The sequence below is a fragment of the Pteronotus mesoamericanus genome, unplaced genomic scaffold, assembly GCF_021234165.1.
Source record: "Pteronotus mesoamericanus isolate MK-2021 breed Mesoamerican mustached bat unplaced genomic scaffold, CSHL_Meso_final contig_173, whole genome shotgun sequence".
Lineage (NCBI taxonomy): Eukaryota > Metazoa > Chordata > Mammalia > Chiroptera > Mormoopidae > Pteronotus > Pteronotus mesoamericanus.
The window spans coordinates 8,868,225-8,890,137 of record NW_026555072.1 but is presented as its reverse complement, the minus strand read 5'-3'; the positions used below and the strand labels follow the sequence as shown (position 1 = coordinate 8,890,137).

At 37.1% G+C, this 21,913-nt stretch overlaps 1 protein-coding gene across 6 annotated transcripts in view; it reads right to left on the bottom strand.

Moving 5' to 3' along the window:
* The window catches only part of CASK (calcium/calmodulin dependent serine protein kinase), a 387,224-nt gene that overhangs the window by 190,595 nt on the left and 174,716 nt on the right, over window positions 1-21,913 (bottom strand). For all 6 annotated transcript variants that reach the window (XM_054566530.1, XM_054566532.1, XM_054566531.1 and 3 more), the window contains exon 4: window positions 6,359-6,436. In XM_054566530.1, coding sequence (XP_054422505.1) covers window positions 6,359-6,436 — 78 coding nt within the window. The remainder of the gene's footprint in view (window positions 1-6,358; window positions 6,437-21,913) is intronic.

The window sequence follows — 21,913 nt, the reverse complement described above, 5'->3', positions numbered from 1 at the left end:
AAATAAATTGTGTCAAATCTCTCTTTTTGCAGTGTCACATGCCAGTCCCAATGCTACTCTTTTTCTGGTCTATTCTGGGAAATTCCTTTCATAAAATCATTACTTCAACAGCAAATACAGGTAGATTTTAAAACCAACAGGCTTTCATCAGATGTATATAGACCAAATGTGTTTTCTACACATTTTGGGATTGGGAGAGACCTCAAGTCATTTCACATATAATATCATCTCTACACACTACTATTCTCCCCATCCCAACACCCAGCCCAGTGGCAGTGACAAACTTGAAGTTAAGGACAAGCAATATGGATGGGTGGGAACAGAGTAAAAGTGAGGCTGGTTTAACATCAGCCCTGCCAGCATATATGCCAGGTACCTTAGTGTTCCTGTGGTTCAAAAAGAAAAAGGTGATCTTTCTCCATCAAGCTTCACTATTTTATAAAATCGACATTCAGAATTTTTAGTTTTCCCTATTTGATGCTGCTATTGAAAGTACAAAAGGCAAGTTGCTTCGAATTCTTAAATAAATAAATATAAACAATGATATGCAAAAATCTGAGTTTCATGTAGTCAGATAAAGTGGTTTATCACTATTGCCATAAGAAAAATCAAGATGCCATTGACTATTTTTTGGTATTAAAAATGCTTTTTAATTCTGAAGCACAATAAAGAATACAAGTTTAATATTTTGTAGATTTAAAGATTTTGTAGATTTTTCAGTTCTTAAAACCTTTAAATTTTAAGAACTGAAAACAGTAGAAAAATGGGATTAAAAAACCATAGAATGTGCATGAATGAGCATGGCACAAAAGAAAAGAGGATATTTAGCCTCAGGCCTACCATGAATACCTCAGGAGTTTAAAGAAGAAATTATAGTTTATGTAAACTTTACTTGCTTCTTTTTGCTAGCTCTAGTAGTACAAAACAACAGCTACATCGAATTGAGTATATTCTTTATCTTGTGCTATAGTTACAGCTACTCCATCTTCTGAGACTGGGGCCTGGGGCCCTTCCTTTTCAGGTAGAAGGAGGCAGGGCAATAAATTAGAAGAAAGTCAAGCCACTCTGAGCTCCAAGCTGCATTAGGTAGTCTTCCAAGCTCTTTACAGGTATATCTGTCCATGATGGCATAATTATAAAAAGAATGATAGGAGGGAGGAAGTTATAATCATTAAGTGGTAGAAAGTGTTCATAAATCCTGATGGGTTGTGGGTTTGATCCCTACAAACATAATATTGTTGGTGAATGAGGAGATATGTTGTATCCTATTAATGTATGTACTCCATGCGTTAGAAAGGCAACCCACTGAAGCGGGTATTTATGATATGATTGCCACCAAAGCATAAAGCTTATTACTACAAATCTATAAGCAAGTAGTCCAAAGTATGGCTACTGCGATTTTTTATATTTAATCCTTTTTTTGAGCCATTAGTTCTTTACAACAATTCCTCCACTTAGAGTAATGGTTGCCATTAGACTGGGAGATAACACAGTGGTCTGAAGAATATATAAGCAGCAGAAAAGCTGTGCTTTTATTTCTGTTCCTTCTATTGTTCTGTGATTTTCCTCAGATTAACTGGTCACATAAGAAGCTGCTATCACTAAAAGGCAAACCAAAGAACTAATGAGGCAACATCTGCCAAAAAACAAAAACCAAACACACAATCAAAAAGACCAACTTTAATTCTACAAGCTTCCTGAGCTATTAAATCCCTCCTTGTATAAAAGTCATGAGATGGGTGGTGGTTGGGAAACTGGGTGAAAGAGATGAAGAAACTAAGAAACACAAATTTGGCTTTTTTTCAAGATGGCGGACGAGCGAATGGAAGTCACACTGATCTCCTCCCAGGCTAATCTGGAATTACAATTAAATTGTGGAGAAATCACCTGGAACAAACAACTGAACAATAGTGAGAGATGAGCCTTAGAACCTTGGACACACAGAAGAATCAGCTTTAGCACAACCTGACTGGTAAGGAGTAGGGTGGAAACTTGAGAAGGCTGGCCGGGCGCCCATGGGTGGCAGCCCCAGAGGGATATTTAAACGGCCAGCTGGATCCCCCTGAGAAGAATGGGGTCTAAATCGTAAGTGGGGATCCCCAGCCTACAGCACCAGAGCTCAAGAAGTACACAGATAACAAAGCTAGCTGCAAAAAGCTGCAGGTTTGCTCTCTGCCAGAGACAGGCGGCTGGAGACACAAAGAGTCATTTAAAGGGCCAATGCATACATTTTTATTTGCAGCCACTTACCCTGGGCTCCAGCAAAGGTGGGGGCAGAGTGGGCCTGAGACGCCTGAGGAGAGACTGGAGGAGGCTTTGGGGAGAGAACTGAGAGAGGAGCTGGTGGGATCTTGGTGCTGACTCCTCCCTCATATGGAAGTAGCCATCTTGTTCAGGCAGACCACTCCACCTGAGTGGTAGCAGTGTGAGAGGATCCAATAACCCCGCCCCAGAAGGGACTCTGCCCTGTCCTGTGGTGCCTAAGTCTGACTGTTGAGTGCAGAGTGACTAGATAAACAACTGAAGGAGACAGGCACAGACAGTAGATTCCTGGAAGTCTTAAACAGACTGCCTAAGGTCAGACGGGATCAACATGTGACATCATCAGAGGCAGATCCAGAAAGAAAAAACAGCGGTAAATACTAGAAGCTACCAAGACAAAATCCAGTGTGGTCTTCTCCATGATTTGTGATTTACCTTTACTACATAGCTTTTTAATGTCCATTTCAGGTCCATCGAGTTTGTGCATAGTAAGTCATTAGATTTTCTACTAACAGTTTCTCTCCTTTCTTATAATAATCTTAATCTCTTTACAGCCTTATTAATACTAGTTAATTTGCTGTTGAGAGTGGTATTGGAGAGGGGGAGTTACTTTTATGGATGTGGGTTTGTTTCCTGGGCTTTGTGGTTTTGTTCTGGCAACACTTGCATAAACACACACAAGATGTGGTGGGCAGAGTGGCCCTCAGTCAACCAGCTGGAGGGTATGACCCACCAAAGAACGACCAAACAACAATCAAACCCCATTACTTCCAGAGCGCCAACATAAGCATCGTAAAAGGTATCCATAGATCAGCAAGGTCAGGAGATCAAGGAGACTGCACCACTGAATCTCACAGGTCTCCTACCATAGAAGTTCACACCACAAAGTCAGGAAATCAAGACAGATCAATTTAAGAAGCAGAAGCAAAAAAGAAGAGTCTCACAAATAAGGGGAAGACAAAGAAACACCCCCCCAGTTGAAAGGAAAGGAGGAATCCCCAGAAAGAGAACTAAATAAATTAGAGGCAAGTAAGTTATCAGATACTGAGTTCAAAACAATGCTTATAAGGAAGCTCAATGAGCTCAGTGAGCTCAGAGACAATTACCAAAATCTACAGGGAAACTACGAGGAACTTACTGCAAACTATATCAGCACAAAAAAAGGATGTACAAACTATCAACAAGAGGCAAAAGGGATTGAAGAATACAATTTCTGAATTGAAGAACACAGTAGAAGGAATCAAAAGCAGGCTAGATGAAGCAGAGGATTGAATCAGTGAGCTGGAAGACAAGGTAGAAAAAAACCACATGATCATACTGACAGATGTTGAAGTAGCATTTGATAAAGTACAGCATACATTTATGATAAAAACACTCAGCAAAGTGGGATTAGAGGGACCATAACTCAACATAATAAAGCCCATATATGAAAAACCTACAGCCAACATCATACTCAATGGACAAAAACTAAAAGCTTTCCCACTAAGATCAGGAACAAGACAAGGTTGTCAGCTTTCACCACTTCTATTCAACATAGTATTGGAAGTCCTAGCCACAGTGATCAGACAAGAAAAAGAAAAAAAAAGGCATCTAAATTGGAAAGAAGGGAGTAACACTGTCAATATTCGCAGATGACATGATAGTGTACATAGAAAACCCTATAGACTCCACCAAAAAACTACTCAACCCAATATGTGTATTTGGCAAAACAGCAGGATATAAAGTCAATATTCAGAAATTGAAGGCATTTTTGTAATGATGAAATATCAGAACCAGAAATCAGGAAAAAAATGCCATTTACTATAGCAACAAGAAATATAAAGTACATGGGAATAAACTTAAACAAGGAGGTAAAAGACCTGTACTCAGAAAACTACAGAACATTGAAGAAAGAAATTGAGGAAGACACAAATAAATGTAAGCATATACCGTGTTCATGGATTAGAAGAATTAACATCATCAAAATATCCATACTATCCAAAGCAATTTATACATTCAACACAATCCCTATTAAAACACCAATGATGTATTTCACAGATATGGCACAAATATTTAAAAAATTTATATGGAACCATAAATGACCCCGAATAGCCACAGCAATTTTGAAAAAGAAAAATAAAGTAGGAAGGATCACAATACCAGACACCACACTGTATTACAAGGCCACTGTAACCAAAACAGTTTGGTATTGGCATAAAAACAGACAGACCAATGGAACAGAATAGAGAGCCCAGAAATAAAGCCATGTCTCTATGATCAATTAATATTCAACGAAGGTGACAGAAGCATAAAATAGAGTATAAAGAGCCTCTTCAACAGTGTTGGGAGCGCTGGACAGCCACATGCAAAAAATTTGAAATTCGACCACCAACTTACACCATACACAAAAAGAAACACAAGATGGATAAAAGACTTAAATATAAGTCGCCACACCATTCAACTCCCGGAGGAAAATACAGGCAGGAAACTCTCATATATTCCACACAGCAATATTTTCACCAATATGTCCCCTAGAGCAAGGGACATAAAGGAAAGAGTAAACAAATGGGAATTCATCAAAATAAGAAGTTTCTGCACGGCTAAAGATAACATCAGCAAAATTAAAATGGAACCAACCATATGGGAATGTGTATTTGCCAACAATACTTTGGGCAAGGATTTGATCTCCAAAATACATAAAAAACTCACACGACTCCACTCCAGGAAGACAAACAATCCAATTAAAAAATGAGCAAAGGACTTGAACAGACACTTTTCCATGGAGGACATACACAGGGCCCAGAGACATATGAAAGGATGCTCAGCATCACTAGCATCAGAGAAATGCAAATTAAAACCACAATGAGATACCACTTCACACCAGTCAGAATGGCCATGATGAACAAATCAACAAATAATAAACAACAAGTGCTGGTGAGGTTGTGGAGAAAAGAGGACCCTAGTGCGCTGTTGGTGGGAATGCAGACTGGTGCAGCCACTGTGGAAAACAGTTTGAAATTGCCTCAAAAAGCTACAAATGGAACTGCCTTTTGACTTAGCAATTCCACTGCTGGGATTATACCCTAAGAACCTCAAAACACCAATTCAAAAGAACCTATGCACCACAATGTTCATAGCATCACAATTTACAATAGCTAAGTGCTGGAAGCAACCTAAGTGCCCATCAAAAAATGAATGGATCAAAAAACTATGGGCCATTTACACAATGGAATACTATGCAGCAGAAAGAGCTACTATCCTTCATGACAGCATAGATGTAACTGTAGAGCATTATGCTAAGTGAAATAAGCCAGGGGGTGAAAGACAAATACCATATCACCTGTAAGTGGAACCTAATCAAGAAAACAAACATGAAAAATATAACCAGCAACATTTAAAGAAAAAAAAAAACACAAACCAACAGGAATGAGAGGGGCTGGAGGGAGGTAGGTAACGGGGAAAAGGAGAAGGTCATGTCAGGGAACATGTATAAAGGACCCATGGACAAAGCCAAAGTGGGGAAAGTTTGAAGGTGGGAGGCGGGAGTGGGTGGGGCAGGGGAAAGTCGTGGCAGGAAAATGGAGACAAACGTATTTGTACAATAAAAAAATTTTAAAAACAGAAGCACAAATTGGTAGTCACAAAATAGTCATGGGAACTATTAGTCAAGTAAATAGTCAAGTGAAACATAGGAAATACAGTCACTAATACTGTAGTAACTATATATGGTGCCAGTTGGGGTACTGGAAATATCGAGGGGAATACTATGTAAAGTATATGACTGTCTAACCACTAACCTGTATACATGAAAGCAATACAAAATAAAAGAGAAAGAAAGGAAGTCATCAGGAATGGGAGAAATAGCAGTATTGATGTGAAACTGTAAACTCCTATTAATAGATAAATTCATTGTTTAGTATTTTGCATGTCCAGTCACTATTTGGTTCCACTAATGCACACTAAAACAGATATGCTCCTTGTAGGAAAGAATGGCAGCACCCTCATCATCAGTTCAAAGAACAAGCCACTTCATGCAGGATTTTTGTTTTGTTTTGTGTTCTCATTTCTTTCTTTTACATTTACCTTGACCTCTGGGGAGTTTCTACAAATTACGTACCTGGCTACAGCTTCACTGTACACAAAACCAGCATCAGCTCGTTTTACGATTTCAAAACACAGATCCGCTCCATCCATACTGCAGAGAAATATGAAAAAGAATATAAGAAAAGAGAAAATTTCAGGATGAAAACACTGGAAGTGAATACACTTGTAACTAAGTTATTAATTGATTTACAACTAATAATATTAATAAATTAAACATCCTTTCTTTCGATGAAAATTAGATATAAATTATAAAGAACATTATAACCACTTTAACATTGAAAATCTACAGGGAAAGAAACAGGAAGAACAAGTAAATGGTGTCATCAAATAACTTAAGGTATGGAAAACTGACTATAAATTTTTTTTAGGTTATCACAACAAGAAGTCTCAGAAAAGGGCAATGCTAGGATTATGGGCATATTTTTTAATCAAATTCTGAAATTATAATTACCTAATCAAGTAATTTAATATTCTAAGAATACAACAAGAATTCTAAAACATTTAGCTATAGTTATCACCACTAAATGGAAATTCAAGCTATATACTGTGGAAGAAAAAAAATGAGGAAATCGATAATTTATTTTTGTTTACACTTCTATGACCAAAGTTAATTGCTACAAACATATTCTAACAGTGATGTGTTGGTGACACAGTGTCACTTATCTTGTCCCCAAACTTAAAATGGTTCTCTATTTCTCACCAGATCAGTAAGGCCTCTTGCTATCTTGGCCACACCTTGTTTCTTCTACCTACCCTAGTGACTTCAAAAATACCTAGCTCTCTAAACACATGAGTCTTACCACTACTTCCTGAATACACCATTTTCTTTTTCTTTTTTGGCTACATCCTTCTGCATATGTTACTTCTCATATTCAAAACCTACCTTAATTCAATCCCACCTTCCCCCAAAAGTCCCCCAAATGATTACCAGCCACGCTAAGTCCTTCTTTTGCTTAAATTCTATAACAACCTCACCTAGCCCATATCATAACATTGGGCACTTACATACAAACAAATATGTGCATGAATGGAATTTTTCCCACATCATTACATATATTAATGCAATTATTCAAATATTAATAATTAACATTTTCATACATTAAGGCTTATAAAGTGTTTTTAAATTCAGTATCTGTTCATTCATTTATTCATTCAGTGGCTCGGGCTCAAATATATCTTATGCAGGTATTATACTGAGGAAATAGAGAATTTTGGAAGGGAAAGTAAAGGGACTAACTATTCATTACTATTACTAATAATTACTAAATAGTTATAATAATAATTGCTAATATTACTATTCATCAATCATCATGGGAAGCACTTCACTATTATAGCTCCTTTCATTCTCATGAGGTCAGCATTCTTCTCATTATCAAATAATTTGTCTAAGTGAGTAGAGAAGTATGTTACAGGGACAGGATTCAAATGCCTGTCTATATATGTTCAATGCTCTTTCCATTATCTAGATGTACACCAACCAGGTGTGCAAGGACCAAATGTATGTATGAGGGGAGACCCAAAATACCCAGAATTATCTTCTGGAGGGCAGGCCCCTTGTAGTTCAGGCTTCTCCTGCTAGGTGAGTGTTCTAGAAACCCATCTGTATAAGTGTGCCAGCTGGCATTGTTGTGAGAGACTGCATTTGGTTTCAGTGATTTTTTTTTGAAGATTCTTTCAACACGTTTGCTCATTTCATGATCGGTAATTTACAAGGGCACCTGCCCACATTGTGCTGAGTGTTCAACAGTGTTTGACCCAAAATGGCATGACTCCCATGCTCTGCCCTCCCTATTCACCCAATCTTGCCCTGAGCGACATTTTCTTTTTATTTCCCAGGATGAAAAAAGTCCTCAAAAGGAAACATTTTGCTGATGTGGAAGAGGTGAAACAAAAAACGGCAGGAGCACTAAAAGGCATCAAAGTCGATGAGTTCAAAAACTGTTTTGAGCAGTGGAAAAAACATCTCGATAGCTGTATTGCATCAAATGGACAGCACTTTGAAGGTGACTGAAGTTTAAACACGAAAGAACACATTCATAATTTTTTATAAATATATTCCATTATTTTGGGTCCCCTCTTGCATTCAAGCTCAACAGTTCAACAATAGCATAAAGTCCTAAAAAACTAGTATATTTCATACTTTCAATAATGTTCACCTCCGATTCCCAGTAGAAGACTGGGCACACAGTAAATATTTAATGAAGAGTTGATTATGTTATTTAAATTTTGGCGTGGTTTTATGTAAATGAAAATACTTTCACATTTATATGAGGCTTCACAAATTTCACCTAGTTTTCATTTCACAACTAATGAATGTTTTCCAATATCAAATAGAATTCTTCGCCAAAATAATTCTTACAATGGCCTAGTCTACTCTGAAGTATAGCAGCATTTATTTTCCACCACTAGAAATTAAGCCCAGATGAACATGCCCATGCATCTTTGTGAACGACCCTGACCACCTGTTATAGTAAAAGTGCTACAAGTGGAGTTATTAGGTCAAGGGGCACATACAGTAATGCTTTTGATATACACACCGCTGGAAAAACTCTAGCAACCTATACTGCCACTATTGAGTGTGAAAGTGTCTTTCTTCTCCAGTAGGATGACTATTATTTTTAATTTTTGCCAATTAGGAGGGAAAAAAAGTTGTTCGTGATTGCTTTAATTTGCATTTCCTTGATTACTAGAGTGGCTGAATATTTTTCATTTCTTGTATTGTTGAGAGAAAGGATACTATTTTTAAAGCTGGTTGCAGTTTAAACTGGTTGATTGATCTATGAGGACTAAACACACCTCACTCAGAGAAAATTATAGTTTTGTTTAGGCATTTTCCTTTTTAATTGTGAAATGTAAGGGTAAGCACTATTCAACTTACATGAGAGAAAAGTTAGGCAAAGGAGAGAACTAAACTGACTGTATCATAAAGCATTAAGAATCTGGCAGCTGTCCTGAGAGCTAGAGGAAGGCTTTTGGAGGGACTTGGAAGAGGGAAACAAGAGTCTTTGGGGTAGGAGAAGGTAGTGAGGTGGTGAGAGGCTCACCTATGGAGGAAACTAGTTAGTGAGAAGGAACTGGGAATTATTTACTGCACTGTGCTGCAATTATTGGCATGGATCAATCCAATTTTTCTGGTCATATCTGAAATGCTAGTACTTGAAATGACAATGCTAGTACTTGAAATGACAATCTCTACACATGCACGTGCGCACGCACATATTAAGCAACATAAATGAAAGAAATCTATAGTCACAGTGGAAAGGAATCTTAAATCAAAATAACTGCCAATCCAAAATTCTATTTTCACCAAATAACCCTTAAAAATTAAGGTAAGAAAATTCTTTCAGATAAGAAAAAAAAGAGAATTTGCCACCAGTATACCTACTCCTGAAGGAAATAGAAAAGAGTATTCCTGAGATAGAGAAAAATGAAGTCAAAAACTCAGAGATACAAGTCATGAAAAACATAAAATGTGGTAAATATGTACAGTCATGCACCACTTGACTACAAGTATAAGTGTGAGAAATATGTTGTTGAGCAATTTCATCATTGTATGAACATCCTAGAATGCAGTTACACAAACCTAGGCTATAGGTATACCATTGTGACTATGGATGACTCTAAATGAATAATGACTGTATAAAACCATTTTATCACTCCCTCTCTGCAGACAGAAACTGTAAAACAGTATGAGAGAGAGAGAGAGAGAGAGAGAGAGAGAGAGAGAGAGAGAGAGAGAGAGAGAGAGGCTGATTTTAAATAAAAATACTTGACAACAATAACGTAAGTCAGGAGGCATACTGCAACTAAGTAACTAAAGTTCCCTAACTTTTTATAAATGCCAGGGGCCTTTTCTACCCTTAAAAGTTACTGAGAGCCCCAAAGGGATTTTGTTTCTGTGGGTTTCATTTATCAATATTTGCTGTTAAGCTCATGGTGGCAGATACAAGTTTTCCAAAATTCTAATTTTCACTTGAAAATTTGAATTTCATCACTGGCAACAACTACTGTGAGTTGTTTCCCTTGAAGCAGCAGGCTCACATTGCTCATTTTTGATTAAATGTCTGTCACATACCCAAATTAGCATAACTGTTGATTTGTCTGTTAGTCACTCTTTCAAGTAAAAATGTTACACACAAACACACACAAAACTAGTTCACCTTATAACTCAAGAAATCGCTTAAGTGCTTTTCCACTGGGCCACGCCAGCCAGGGCTCGCTTAAGTGCTTTTCCGAAATCCAAAAACATTTAATTAAAGGATTGCAATCTCTCAGAGGATGTTTCCTAATCACAATATAGTTATGTTAGAAATAAATTAACAAAATAACTAGAAAACCTCTAAATGCTTAGAAATTGAGAAATGCATGCTAAATAACCTATGATTCAAAGGAAAGATCATTAGAAGTTAGAAAATACTTCTAACGACGATAATGAAAACAATACATATCAAAACTCGTGTAGGAATGAGGCATTACATTTCCTGATTGGGGTGTTGCCATTACTAGACAAGCAAATATAGAATTGGCTGAAAGGAGGAGTTGGGGCATAAATCCAATCTCAATCTTCCAGTATGAAAAAGTTAGTGTCTGTCTCTGTCTCACACACACACACACACACACACACTCTCTCTCTCCCCCCCCCCCCAGTGCTGGAGAAACTTTTCTGGAATTAGGTAATCCAATATTGATGGAAAACCACATCAATACAACCTCTCTGGAGGGCAATTTTATAGTGCTTGACAAAAGCCTTAAAAATGTACGTCTTTTGACCTAATAATTTTATTCTAAGGGAAATAATCAAGGCTATTTGCCAAGTTTTTCAAAAAAATCTTTTTTATTTTTAGAGATGGGAAGGGAGGGAGACAGAGAGAGAGAGAAACATCAGTGTGTGGTTGCCTCTCATGTGCCCCCTACTGGGAAACTGGCCTGCAACCCAGGAATGTCCCCTGACTGGGAATTGAACCAGCGATCCTTTGATTCACAGGCCGGTGCTCAATCCACTGAGCTGCACCGGCCAGGGCTATTTGCCAAGTTTTAATGACCAGGACTTATCGTAACTATTTATAATACAGAGAAGTCAGAAAGAACCTAAATGTCCAATGCAGGAGAATGATTAAAGAAATTGTGGTAAATCCACAGGGTAGAATATTATGCTGCCATTAAAATGATGCTATAGAAGTATATTTATCAATATAGAAAGATGTTCACAATATATTAGGATGTATAAACCTGTAATATGCATATATGTGTGCATACAGATGCATTGAATAGTTTTTGAATATTATAATAGAATGTTAAAAAGTGGGTGGGTAGGACTGTATTTCATTTTTTTTTTTACTTCTACTTTTAAAAAACGAACAGGTACTACCCACTTCTGTTATACTAGTTCTAAATGTAAAAAAAAAAAAATCACAAAATCCCTTCAGAATGTAGCTAAACAGTATTTACAAAGCACTGTGCATCCATAAATTTGTTTTAAAACTAAGTTATTGAAATAACAGAAATATTATAAATATTGATGTCAAATATTAAAAAATAAGAAAAGCTGGTTAGTGAGATTCAATCATGAGAAAAAAATTTTAAAAAAGAACAGCAAATTAAATAAAGATGGAAGGAAATAATAATGAATGAAGATTAATGAAGAAAAAATAATCAGCATAGAGCAAGGAAAAAGAAAAAAATAGGTTCTTTGAAAAGATTGGTAAAATGGACCTAGCAAATCCCCATTTGGAAATTGAACAATATACTTTTATTATACAATCTCAGGACAAATCATTAGAAAATATTTAAAACTGAGTAACAAAAATAAAAAACATCAAAACTTACAAAATACAGATAAAGTAGTACTTAGAGGAAAATCTACTGTTGTAGATGCATATATTAGAAAAAAAGGCCAAAAATTTATGAACTAAACATCCATTCTTTATAAGTTATATAAAGATCATCAAATAATTAAACTCAGACAAATTAGAAGGAAAGAATGACAGCAATGAAATGGAAAAATAAACAAATATGAGAAGGATAAACAAAGCTAACAGTTGTTTCCTGTGAAATGATTGATCTTTGGGAAAAATGATTTAAAAAGAAAGACAGAAGACACATATAGAAGCCAATATCAGGAATGAAAAAGAAGATAGCACTTCATATCCTGTAGACATTCAAAAGATGGTATTGAAACTCTATGCCACAAATTTGAAATGGACAAATTACCAGAAAAATAAAACTCATAAAAAGGAACACAAAAAGAATCAGAAAACCTGAATAATTCCTTGCTGATTAAAGGAACTGAATCAGTAATTAAAAACCTTCTGGCATAGAACACTTTAGGCCTAGATGGAATCTCTGACAAGAGCTATTGAACATTTTGAGGAGAACTGAAATGAATAAAAAGCAGGAACAGTCTCCAATTCATTTTATGAAGCTAGCTTAACCTAGATACAAAAACACATTAAGGATAGCATGAGAAAATTAAAGAACAATCTCACTAATGAACATAGTTGAAAGCAAACCAAACCAAACATTAGCAAACCAAAACAGCAGTATATAAAATTACATTAGGATAAAGTTGTGTTTACCAGAGGAATGTAAAACTATTCTCACATTTGGAATTCAATTAATAAAATTTTGAAAACTGACATACAAAAATGTCCACTCAAACAACTCATATTCAACACTATTCTGGAGGTCCTAGCCAGTATAAAGGCATGATAAAGAAATAAAATCTATAAAAGTTAAAAATAAACTGTCTTATTTACAGATGGTGTAACTGTATATATCTAATGTCTAAAATAAAGGTAAAATTAGAATTAATCAGAATTTGAAAATTCATTGTTATAAATCAAATAAAAAATTTAAAGAATGTTTTTAAGAAAGTAGAAATAACTATCATAGAAAGATGTATAGGACGTCTAGGGAGAAGAATATGTTTATTAAGATAAATGAAATAAGGGAAATAAGTGGAGAGAAAATTATCCTGGTCACAGACTAGAAGACTCAATACTGACCACAGCCAATCTTTTCTAAATTGAAGCACAAATTCAATGGAATTCCAGTCAAAATCCCAACAGGTTTTATGTAAAATGTCAAGCAGAATCTAAAATGTATGTGGAATTGCAAAAGCACAAGACCCAAGATATTTTGGGAGAATCTGGGTGGGGAGATTTGTTCTACTTGATTTCAAAATTTCATAATATAAAGCATAGTAATTAAGACTGTGCTACCGACACTAGGACAGACAAACAGGATAGTAGAACATAACAGAGAACCTAGAAACAGAACCATACATATATAGATGCTTGATTAATGACAAATAGATGACTGCAAAGTACTGTGCAAAGATGTTCTCTTCAAATAAACATACAAGGCCTGTCCGGAAAAAGTCCAGCTATTATTTTTATGAGAACGATTTGTGCAACATTGATGTAACCTGTCAGTTAAGGATACTGGACTGGAATGAGCATGTGTGAACAATGACGACTTCACTATACTAGTCGGGGGGCAGTAGGGGTCGTTGAGTGAGCATATGTACAGTGGCTGTCGCATTTAAAATGGCTGAATGAATAGAGCAACACATCTGCATCAAATTTTATGTTAAGCTTGAACATTCCTCCACGGAAACTATTCAGATGATGCAGAAGACCTGCAGCTATGGGCAACTGGTGATTGGCAGCTTCATCACGACAACATGCTCATGCATCACGTCTGGTGCAGAGTTTTTTGATGAAATGTCAAGTCAGTCCCTCTCCTACAGCCCAGATTTGGCACCCCGTGACTTCTGTTTTATTCCCAAAAGTAAAATCACCTTCAAAAGGGAAGAAATTTCAGATTATCCATGAGATTCAGGAAAATACCACAGGGCAGCTGATGACAACTGGGAGAACTGTGTGAGGTCCCAAGGTGCCTACTTTGAAGGGGACTGAGGTGTCATTGCCATACGTATAATGTTTTTTGTATCTTGTATCTTCGATAAATGTCTCTATTTTTCATATTACATGCCTGGATACTTTCTGGATAGACCTCGTATGTTTCTGTGAGCCAGGAGATATATCCCTGAATGTTCATAGCAGCATTGTTCACCATGGCCACCAAGTGTCAACAACCCAAATGCCCATCAGTAATAGAATGGATTAAAGCATTGGTATATTCATACAACAGAATACTACAGAGCAGTGAAGAGAGATTACAGCTACACAAAGGAATTTGGCTGATACCTAAAGATAAAACAATGAGTGAAGGAAGCAGCACAGCAGAATACAAATTGTCTGATTTCTTTCACATATAGTTCAAAAACAGTAATAATGTTATTTTGTTGTGATGAATAATTAAAGGTAGCACTTTTGAGTGTTTACTATGTGACAAGCATTTATACCCATTAGTTCACTGAATGGTTACAAGTCTATGAGATAGGTATTACTGCCACCCTTATTCTACTTATGAGAAAATTGAGACACAGCAAAGGTTAAGTAACTTGCCCAAGAGATCACACAGCTATTTAGCGGCAGAGCCAGGATTCAAACTCAGGTAGTCTGATTTCAGAGTCCAGGCACTGTCCCCCTCAAAATGCTCAGGTTACAGAGAGGGGAATTTCTAACTTTAGCTTAAAGGTCTGCACTACTTAATGGAAGATAAGAGATTACAGCTAAGTAAGCAAAATCATAGTATAAGGAGGGCTCTGTATAACAAATCAATTTTCATGCCTGTTTATGGGGGCCCAATGCTCCAGAACCAAGTAGGGGGATCTTCAGTGCAAAGCTTCCATCCCTATCACTCTATGTGATACATGCAAATACTGTATTGTTGATATAGTTCAGGGGTCTCCAACCTTTTGGTATCTCTGGGCCACAATGGAAGAAGAAGAGTTGTCTTGGGCTACACTTAAATACATTGCAACACATAATCACAAAAATATCTCATAATATTTTAAGTAAATTTACAATTTTATGTTGGGCCGCATTCACAGCCATCCTGGGCTGCATGCAGCCCGTGTGCCGCAGGGTGGACACCCCTGATAAATGAATTCTCTGTAGTTTATGTTTGCCATTCAATGCTTTAATCCTTGCATATTGCTTGTGGTACTGTTCTGAAGTTTTCTCAAATGTCCGATAACTACCACCTTTCCCCAATGTCCTCTTTATGTTCCTGCTAGGGATGTCCTCTGTCCACTTTTCTGTCTCTCTCCTACACCGACATTGATGCTCTTCGCCAACTTCGTACAAGCTTGCCTGCCTGTTCCATCTCCGAGATATTTCCCCCACTGACCTCTTAGAGCCCTAATAATCTGCCTCTCTATGGTCATTTAGACCTACACTACCAGTTATTATTATATATTTCATGGATAGGCATCTGGCTGGTTTGTATAATTTCACTACAAACTTGAGGGCATAAAAAGGTCTTTCGCTGTCAGCATATTTCACACATTGATGAATATTTACAAATATTTGTTGGTGATAAATTCATTTATTGTGGGGAGGAGTGGTTAGAACAGTAAATTTGGAGTTTCAACAAAAGGAAAGAACACATCTTTGAGGGATCAGATATGCAGTAAGCAGCTTCTCAGACGGGGGACAGGGAGAATAGAGAGGATGAAAAAGAGAATGAGAGAATGCGGAAGTGGTGGGGACTATAGGTAGTTAAGAGGAAAGGAGCATCTTAAGTCACTTCTTCTGTCAAGCAAACAGTAAGGCTTAGGGCACTAGGAAATATGTCAACTTGTTTGGTGGGCTTGGAGTAGATTGTAGGAATATTTAAGGTGCTGTAATTTGAGCTAAACGCTCCTCTCCCATCTATACTAGAAACAGGATAAAATCAAATCCCTTCAGTATAATCTTGGACAGAGATCAGAGAAGGTCCTTTCACCTATGATATGTGAGTAGATAGAAACCTTCATCTTTACAGTGGGGAAAGGGGAGGTTCACTGTAACAGGAATTGTTTTAATAAAGAAACTCTGATATACTGTCAAATACATTAAAATGACTGAGCGTTATCCCCATATACCTACATACCAGTTGTATTTCTTCTAGTGAGATCCCTTTTTATCTACAGGGTGAGGGAAAAGGTTTACAGTTGTTTGTATGGAAAATGATAAAATAATAAATAATAATACAAGAATGAACTCTGTGTTTTGAGTACTCTCAACTGTAAACCTACTTTTCCCCTACTCTGTATGTGCAGTAGTAATCATTTTATGTCAACACTGAAGTACATTAATTTTTTTAGGTTTTTTTATCCTCACCAGAGGACATGCTTATTGATTTTAGAGAGGAGAAGAGAGGGAGAGAAACATTGATCAGTTGCCTCTCATATGCTCCTGACAGGGGATCAAACCCATGGCCTTTCGGTTTATGGGACAATGGTTCAACCGGGAAGTCACACTGGGAAGGGCTAATATTTTAGTTTTTTCATTTTAGTTAAATTTATTAATGTTTTCCTTTGTGAATCCCAATCCTCTGAAGTTATATAAGCTCTCCAAAGATCTGTTAAATAATTTTATTTTTGATAGCTTTCCTATGATTTGATTTGTTTATATAGACTCTATTCTGCCTGTGGTTTTCTTTTTTGGGCGGAGGGTTAGATCTAAATTGACTTCTGAATTGCTAATTAGTCTTCTGAACACTATTTTAAAATTCTTCTTTTCTCTATTATATTCACTACACTTCATCATATGTCCTGCTGAAAGAACTCCTATTGAAGAGGAATGCCTAGTGCTGCTTGGCTGGCAAGCAGTGTTTCCTGTCCTGTATCCTTTCAAGAGGATCTAATGTCACATGTGGCCTATGGTAGTTTTGTGGGTCTGAATGTTTAGTAGTGGCTAAAAAGACAGTTCCCACCAGTGGGTGCTACAGATTAGGTAAAATCTGAAGGGGATTTCTCATAGCTCACTGAGGGAATGAATGTATCAAGAAGGTCTTCAACTGAGGGTGAATAGACACAAGCAGACAGAGCACCAAAGGAAGGGAAAGGTCATTGAAGAGGGAAGGCAGACGGAGCACATCAAACAAATTCTTCTACCTCACAATTTTGCCTGAGACCAGCAAGTTGTTGGCCCACATGTTATAGGTGGCCTCCCTCAGTTTAGGCCTACTCCTAACAGTTGCAGGGTCTGAGGTAAGTATACCAATGGAAGCTCACAGTACCATACTTCTAAATATTTAAAAATTATACATCAAACTTACAAATTGCTAATTATCTTCTATCCTCCCACTTTGAAAAATATATATTCATAAGGACCTGGAAGGTTAGGTTCTATTAAGAATTCTTGGGTTTCTCAGGATTTCTAATGGCATGTTGGGGTATCTGAGCCTTGGCCTGCCCTCATTTTTGACCCCACCCCCGGCTCCATGCCTAATCTTACCGCCTTCCTAGACCATGGCTGACATCCCAAGGTACAAGAGTTGCCAGTTCAACTGCAGATTTTACAACCACTTAAAAAGAACACTGACTCCTCTTCTTAGAATAGTGTCTTCTGCCACCCATCCTCTATTCATTCTTGTTCCTTAGTGCTGGGTCAGCTAAGCTTCTTAGTTACAAGAATCAGAAACCAACTCTGGCTGATTTAAGCAGAAAAGGAGTTTATGAATAGGACACTGGCTTGCCTGCAGAGTGGTAGGGGGGCCTATACAACCAAGACTGGTGCTACATAGTCAGAAATAAAACCCTGAACTGATCTGATGAGGGCAACACTGCAGCTGTCCTATACCAGCTACGGCAGCTCGAACCACTGTCCCTGTTAATGTTAGATGTTGGAAGCCCTCCTACTGTATCCTTCTAGCTGAGAGTTCCACATGGTCCCTATTTTTTGCCACTATTATTATATCATGGGCCATATGCTCATATCCTTCCTAATGGCCAAGACAAGCAAGTATCTGGCATTTTTTAGCATCTACAGTAGAAGGGGGACTTTGTCCCCATCAACACTCTTAAGATGAAAGGTTCTCCAAACAATGGAAGAAGGTTCAGATGTTGGATAGCCAAAAACAATGATAAATGTCCCCTACACATGGATTTTATTCTGAAGTTTACCTTTAACTGCTCGAGGGACCCTGATCATACCATTCAGTATTTCTGGGCTGGCAATGACTCCTCAATAAAATGACGGGATTTGGTTTAGTTAACTCTAAGGTCTCTTGATACCCACAGAATTCTGAGTCTTTAAAAACAAAGCTGACTTGAAAGAATTTGCCACCTCTAAAATTGAGATGTAGTCTAAGATACAGTTTATTGAGTTTTAGAAACTGGTAACTGTTCCGGATATCAAAGGTTAATTTGTCACCACTACCAGGGCCTTGTATTTACTACTCTTTTCTTTTTTCAGACATTTCTCTTGTCTAATTGCTTAAAGGACCAAGATCTTGTGAGCCTTAATCAATGTTGTTTGACAATGGTGCCTCCTAGTGGATAAGGAAACTGCAGCTACAAGAGAGAGCAAATGATCCTAGGTTAGGAGATTGGTTGTTTATGTTAACATGCCCCTCTGTATGGTTTTCTAGGATTCCCAAAGAAAGGAAGATAGTTGAAAGCAACAACTATTAGCCCTCAGTGTTCTCACTAATCCTTATAGCTAAACACCTCCCTGACCTCCAACATTCTCATTCTCTCTCTCTCTCTCTCTCTCTCTCTCTCTCTCTCTCTCTCTCATTCTTCCTCTTTTAGTTAAGATTCTGAAGGAAAAAAATGAGCACGAGGGGCTTCCAGATATAAATCACAATGAGTCACATCACAGAATTTTAGAACTGGAAGTTTAATTAGAAGGCTTGCTGTTGGTCACTAACTAATTAATGGCAGTTGGGATTAGAACCTCAGCCTCTTGAGTCTCAGACCCCTGTCTAACTCCATGCTTCCTGTTCACTCTTTTCAAAGAGGGAAGTACACTTTTACCTTACCCTGATATGGACTTAGGTGGGTTGCTGAGAGTATAGTGATATTCTACCTTTTCAAGGGGCTTTCAAAAAGAAAAAATTACTGAAAATCTTCACAAGTGAATCACACCTGCAATTTCTTTCCCTTTGGACCAGGAGACAGATAGGATTTCATGGTCCTAGGTAGGAACCAAGCTTCTAAGCTACCAAGTTTCTGTTCTCGGCACGAGATCTGCAGAGTTTATCTAAGACATTGGTTACTAAATGGCCCCAGTTATGCTTCCACAACGTAGTGTCCAGAGGGCCAGGTCCTTGAACTTTTCTCTTTTCTATACTACCCTCCCAATCTTTTAACTTCATTAATTCTAAAAAATAATTGTTGTGCAAAATACCTTACCTGCAATACTTTATCCATAGGATGTACTAGTTCAGCTAGCTTAAGTACATTTATGTGCTTATTTCTAAGTTTCTTAGACTCCTGCTCTAGTCCCACTTGCTTTCTTCTGCAGGTGAGAGCCAGGATAGTGTCTCTGTTACTCAAAACCAAATAAATCATAATCATTGCCATCAGTTTACCTTCTATCCTGCATAAATTCTCATAACTTTGGTGTGGGTTAGTCTCTCTAGCTCTTCTTTCTGCCTCTTCTCTCTAGAAATACAGTTCTCCCTGGTACTCCTCAATGCTTTCTTTTCATGCAGAGGCAGGTTCCTCAGTGCACTCCCTGTGCCCACTACCAGCAAAGCCTCTGGTCCACAGGAGGGAGCACACTTTCAAACAATGTAGATATGAAAACCCCAACACGTTCCTTCTAGCCATTTGTTTAATTCAAGGATTCACAGTCATTCTTTGACAGTTCTACTTCTGGCGTGTCCTCTAGTTTATCTGTCTCTTATAACATTGGAAGAACTGTAAATAATCATGCCAGACCCCGATATCGTATTACAGATGAGGAAAGTGGGCTAGTTTAGAAAACGATCTCATCCTAAGCAAACACACCAGGGATTAAAAAATAATCACACAGTTAATTATTTTCTGTTTTTACTGTCATTTGCATTCTGAAATCAAACTAGCTGGTTTAATTCTTTCTTCTAGCTAAGTTCCTCCCTATCATAAAAAAGTTAATGTTGGTACTTGTAAAATTCTAGATGTATAGATATAGACAAAAACAGAGGCATATAGCACAAGTGTCTGCTCAAGATTGAACTGTTTCAACTTAGCAAGAAAAATGGAATGATTATTCTGCCCTCATGAGAAGATGCCATGTATATAAATTATTTCCAAGTTTCAAACATGACAAAGAAAAATATAGGAGTTCTTGAATGGTCAAACAGCAACAAAACTGTATGTAGATAAACATAAGTTGGCATTTAACTAGACAGATCCTTTGAATATTACAGGAAGACACAGAACCCTCACAGACTATGGTTTTCACATTAGTTCCTCCTCTGGGATAAGATACTGAAGGTTCCCGCTAAATGCAGATGCGTTTATAGCTAATAATAAACATTTACTGAGCATTTAACTACACACCAAGTGTCATTTTAAGTGGTTTACACGTAACAACTTATTCAATACCTAAAACAATACAAAGAGACAGGTACTATTTTGCAGAAGAGGAAATTGAGGCTTAAGACAAATGTTATATAACTTGTCCAAGGTCATAGGGTTAGAAAGCAGTGGAGCCAGGACTTGAACCTAAACAATCTGGCTTCAGAATCCTAACCTCTTAATTCCTGATCCTGAGGCTCTACAATAAATAGAATTTATGCCAATGACAATTCCCTTTAAAGTAGGAAGTGAATGGGGGCAGGGATACACGGCAGACCTTTCTGAAAAAAACTCATTTATTATCTAAAAACAAAATTGAATCAAGAGGAAAAAAAGAGGCAATCCTTAAAATTAAAAATGACTGATGCACCTACCCCAGTGAGGGACAATTTCTTGATAAACTTATTTTCATTTTGAAAAATATTTATGAATAAATAGTTTTACATTTAAAAAAAACAAGTGATGCAGGTATCTGAATAAGATGGGCAGAGTCCTAGTTGTGATATTGTGCTAGTTTTGTAAAGTGTTAATGGTGGGAGAAACTGGGCAAAGTCTTAAAGGATCTCTCTATATTGCTTCATATAGCTCCATGTGAACCTGTGGTTACCTCAATAAAAACTTTAACTGAAAAAAACCCCTGTGATAAACAAACCTAATTCTACATCAAGCTTGTGGCATAACCACAGAGAGAAGAATTATTTAAATGAAGCAAGTATGTTAATGTGACAGGGACCCCCGATTTTTAGAGAAAAAAATGTACAAGAATAAAATTTGAAGAGTTAAGGTAACAAGGCCTCATATATCCATTATTCTCCTCCATCAACTAACAAGTAGAACTCATTGGCTAATCTTCTTTTACGTATCCATCAACAGAGTACCCACTGCTCACCCCTCACCTGATTTTGAGACAAATCCCAAATATCAATTATCACTTAATGCTTAAATACTTCAGTACTTACCTCCAGAAGGTTAGGACTCTTTCTGTACAACAACTGCAATAAAATTACACATTGACAACTAATAATTCCTTATTATCTAATAAATGTCTCACAGATAAACATCTGTGATGGTTACTTTAACTGGAAATAATGGTGTAAACTCATGTTTTCATTTTTGTATGTTCTTTTCTGATTAAAGGCAAATTTTTATTTCAGAATAATTCTA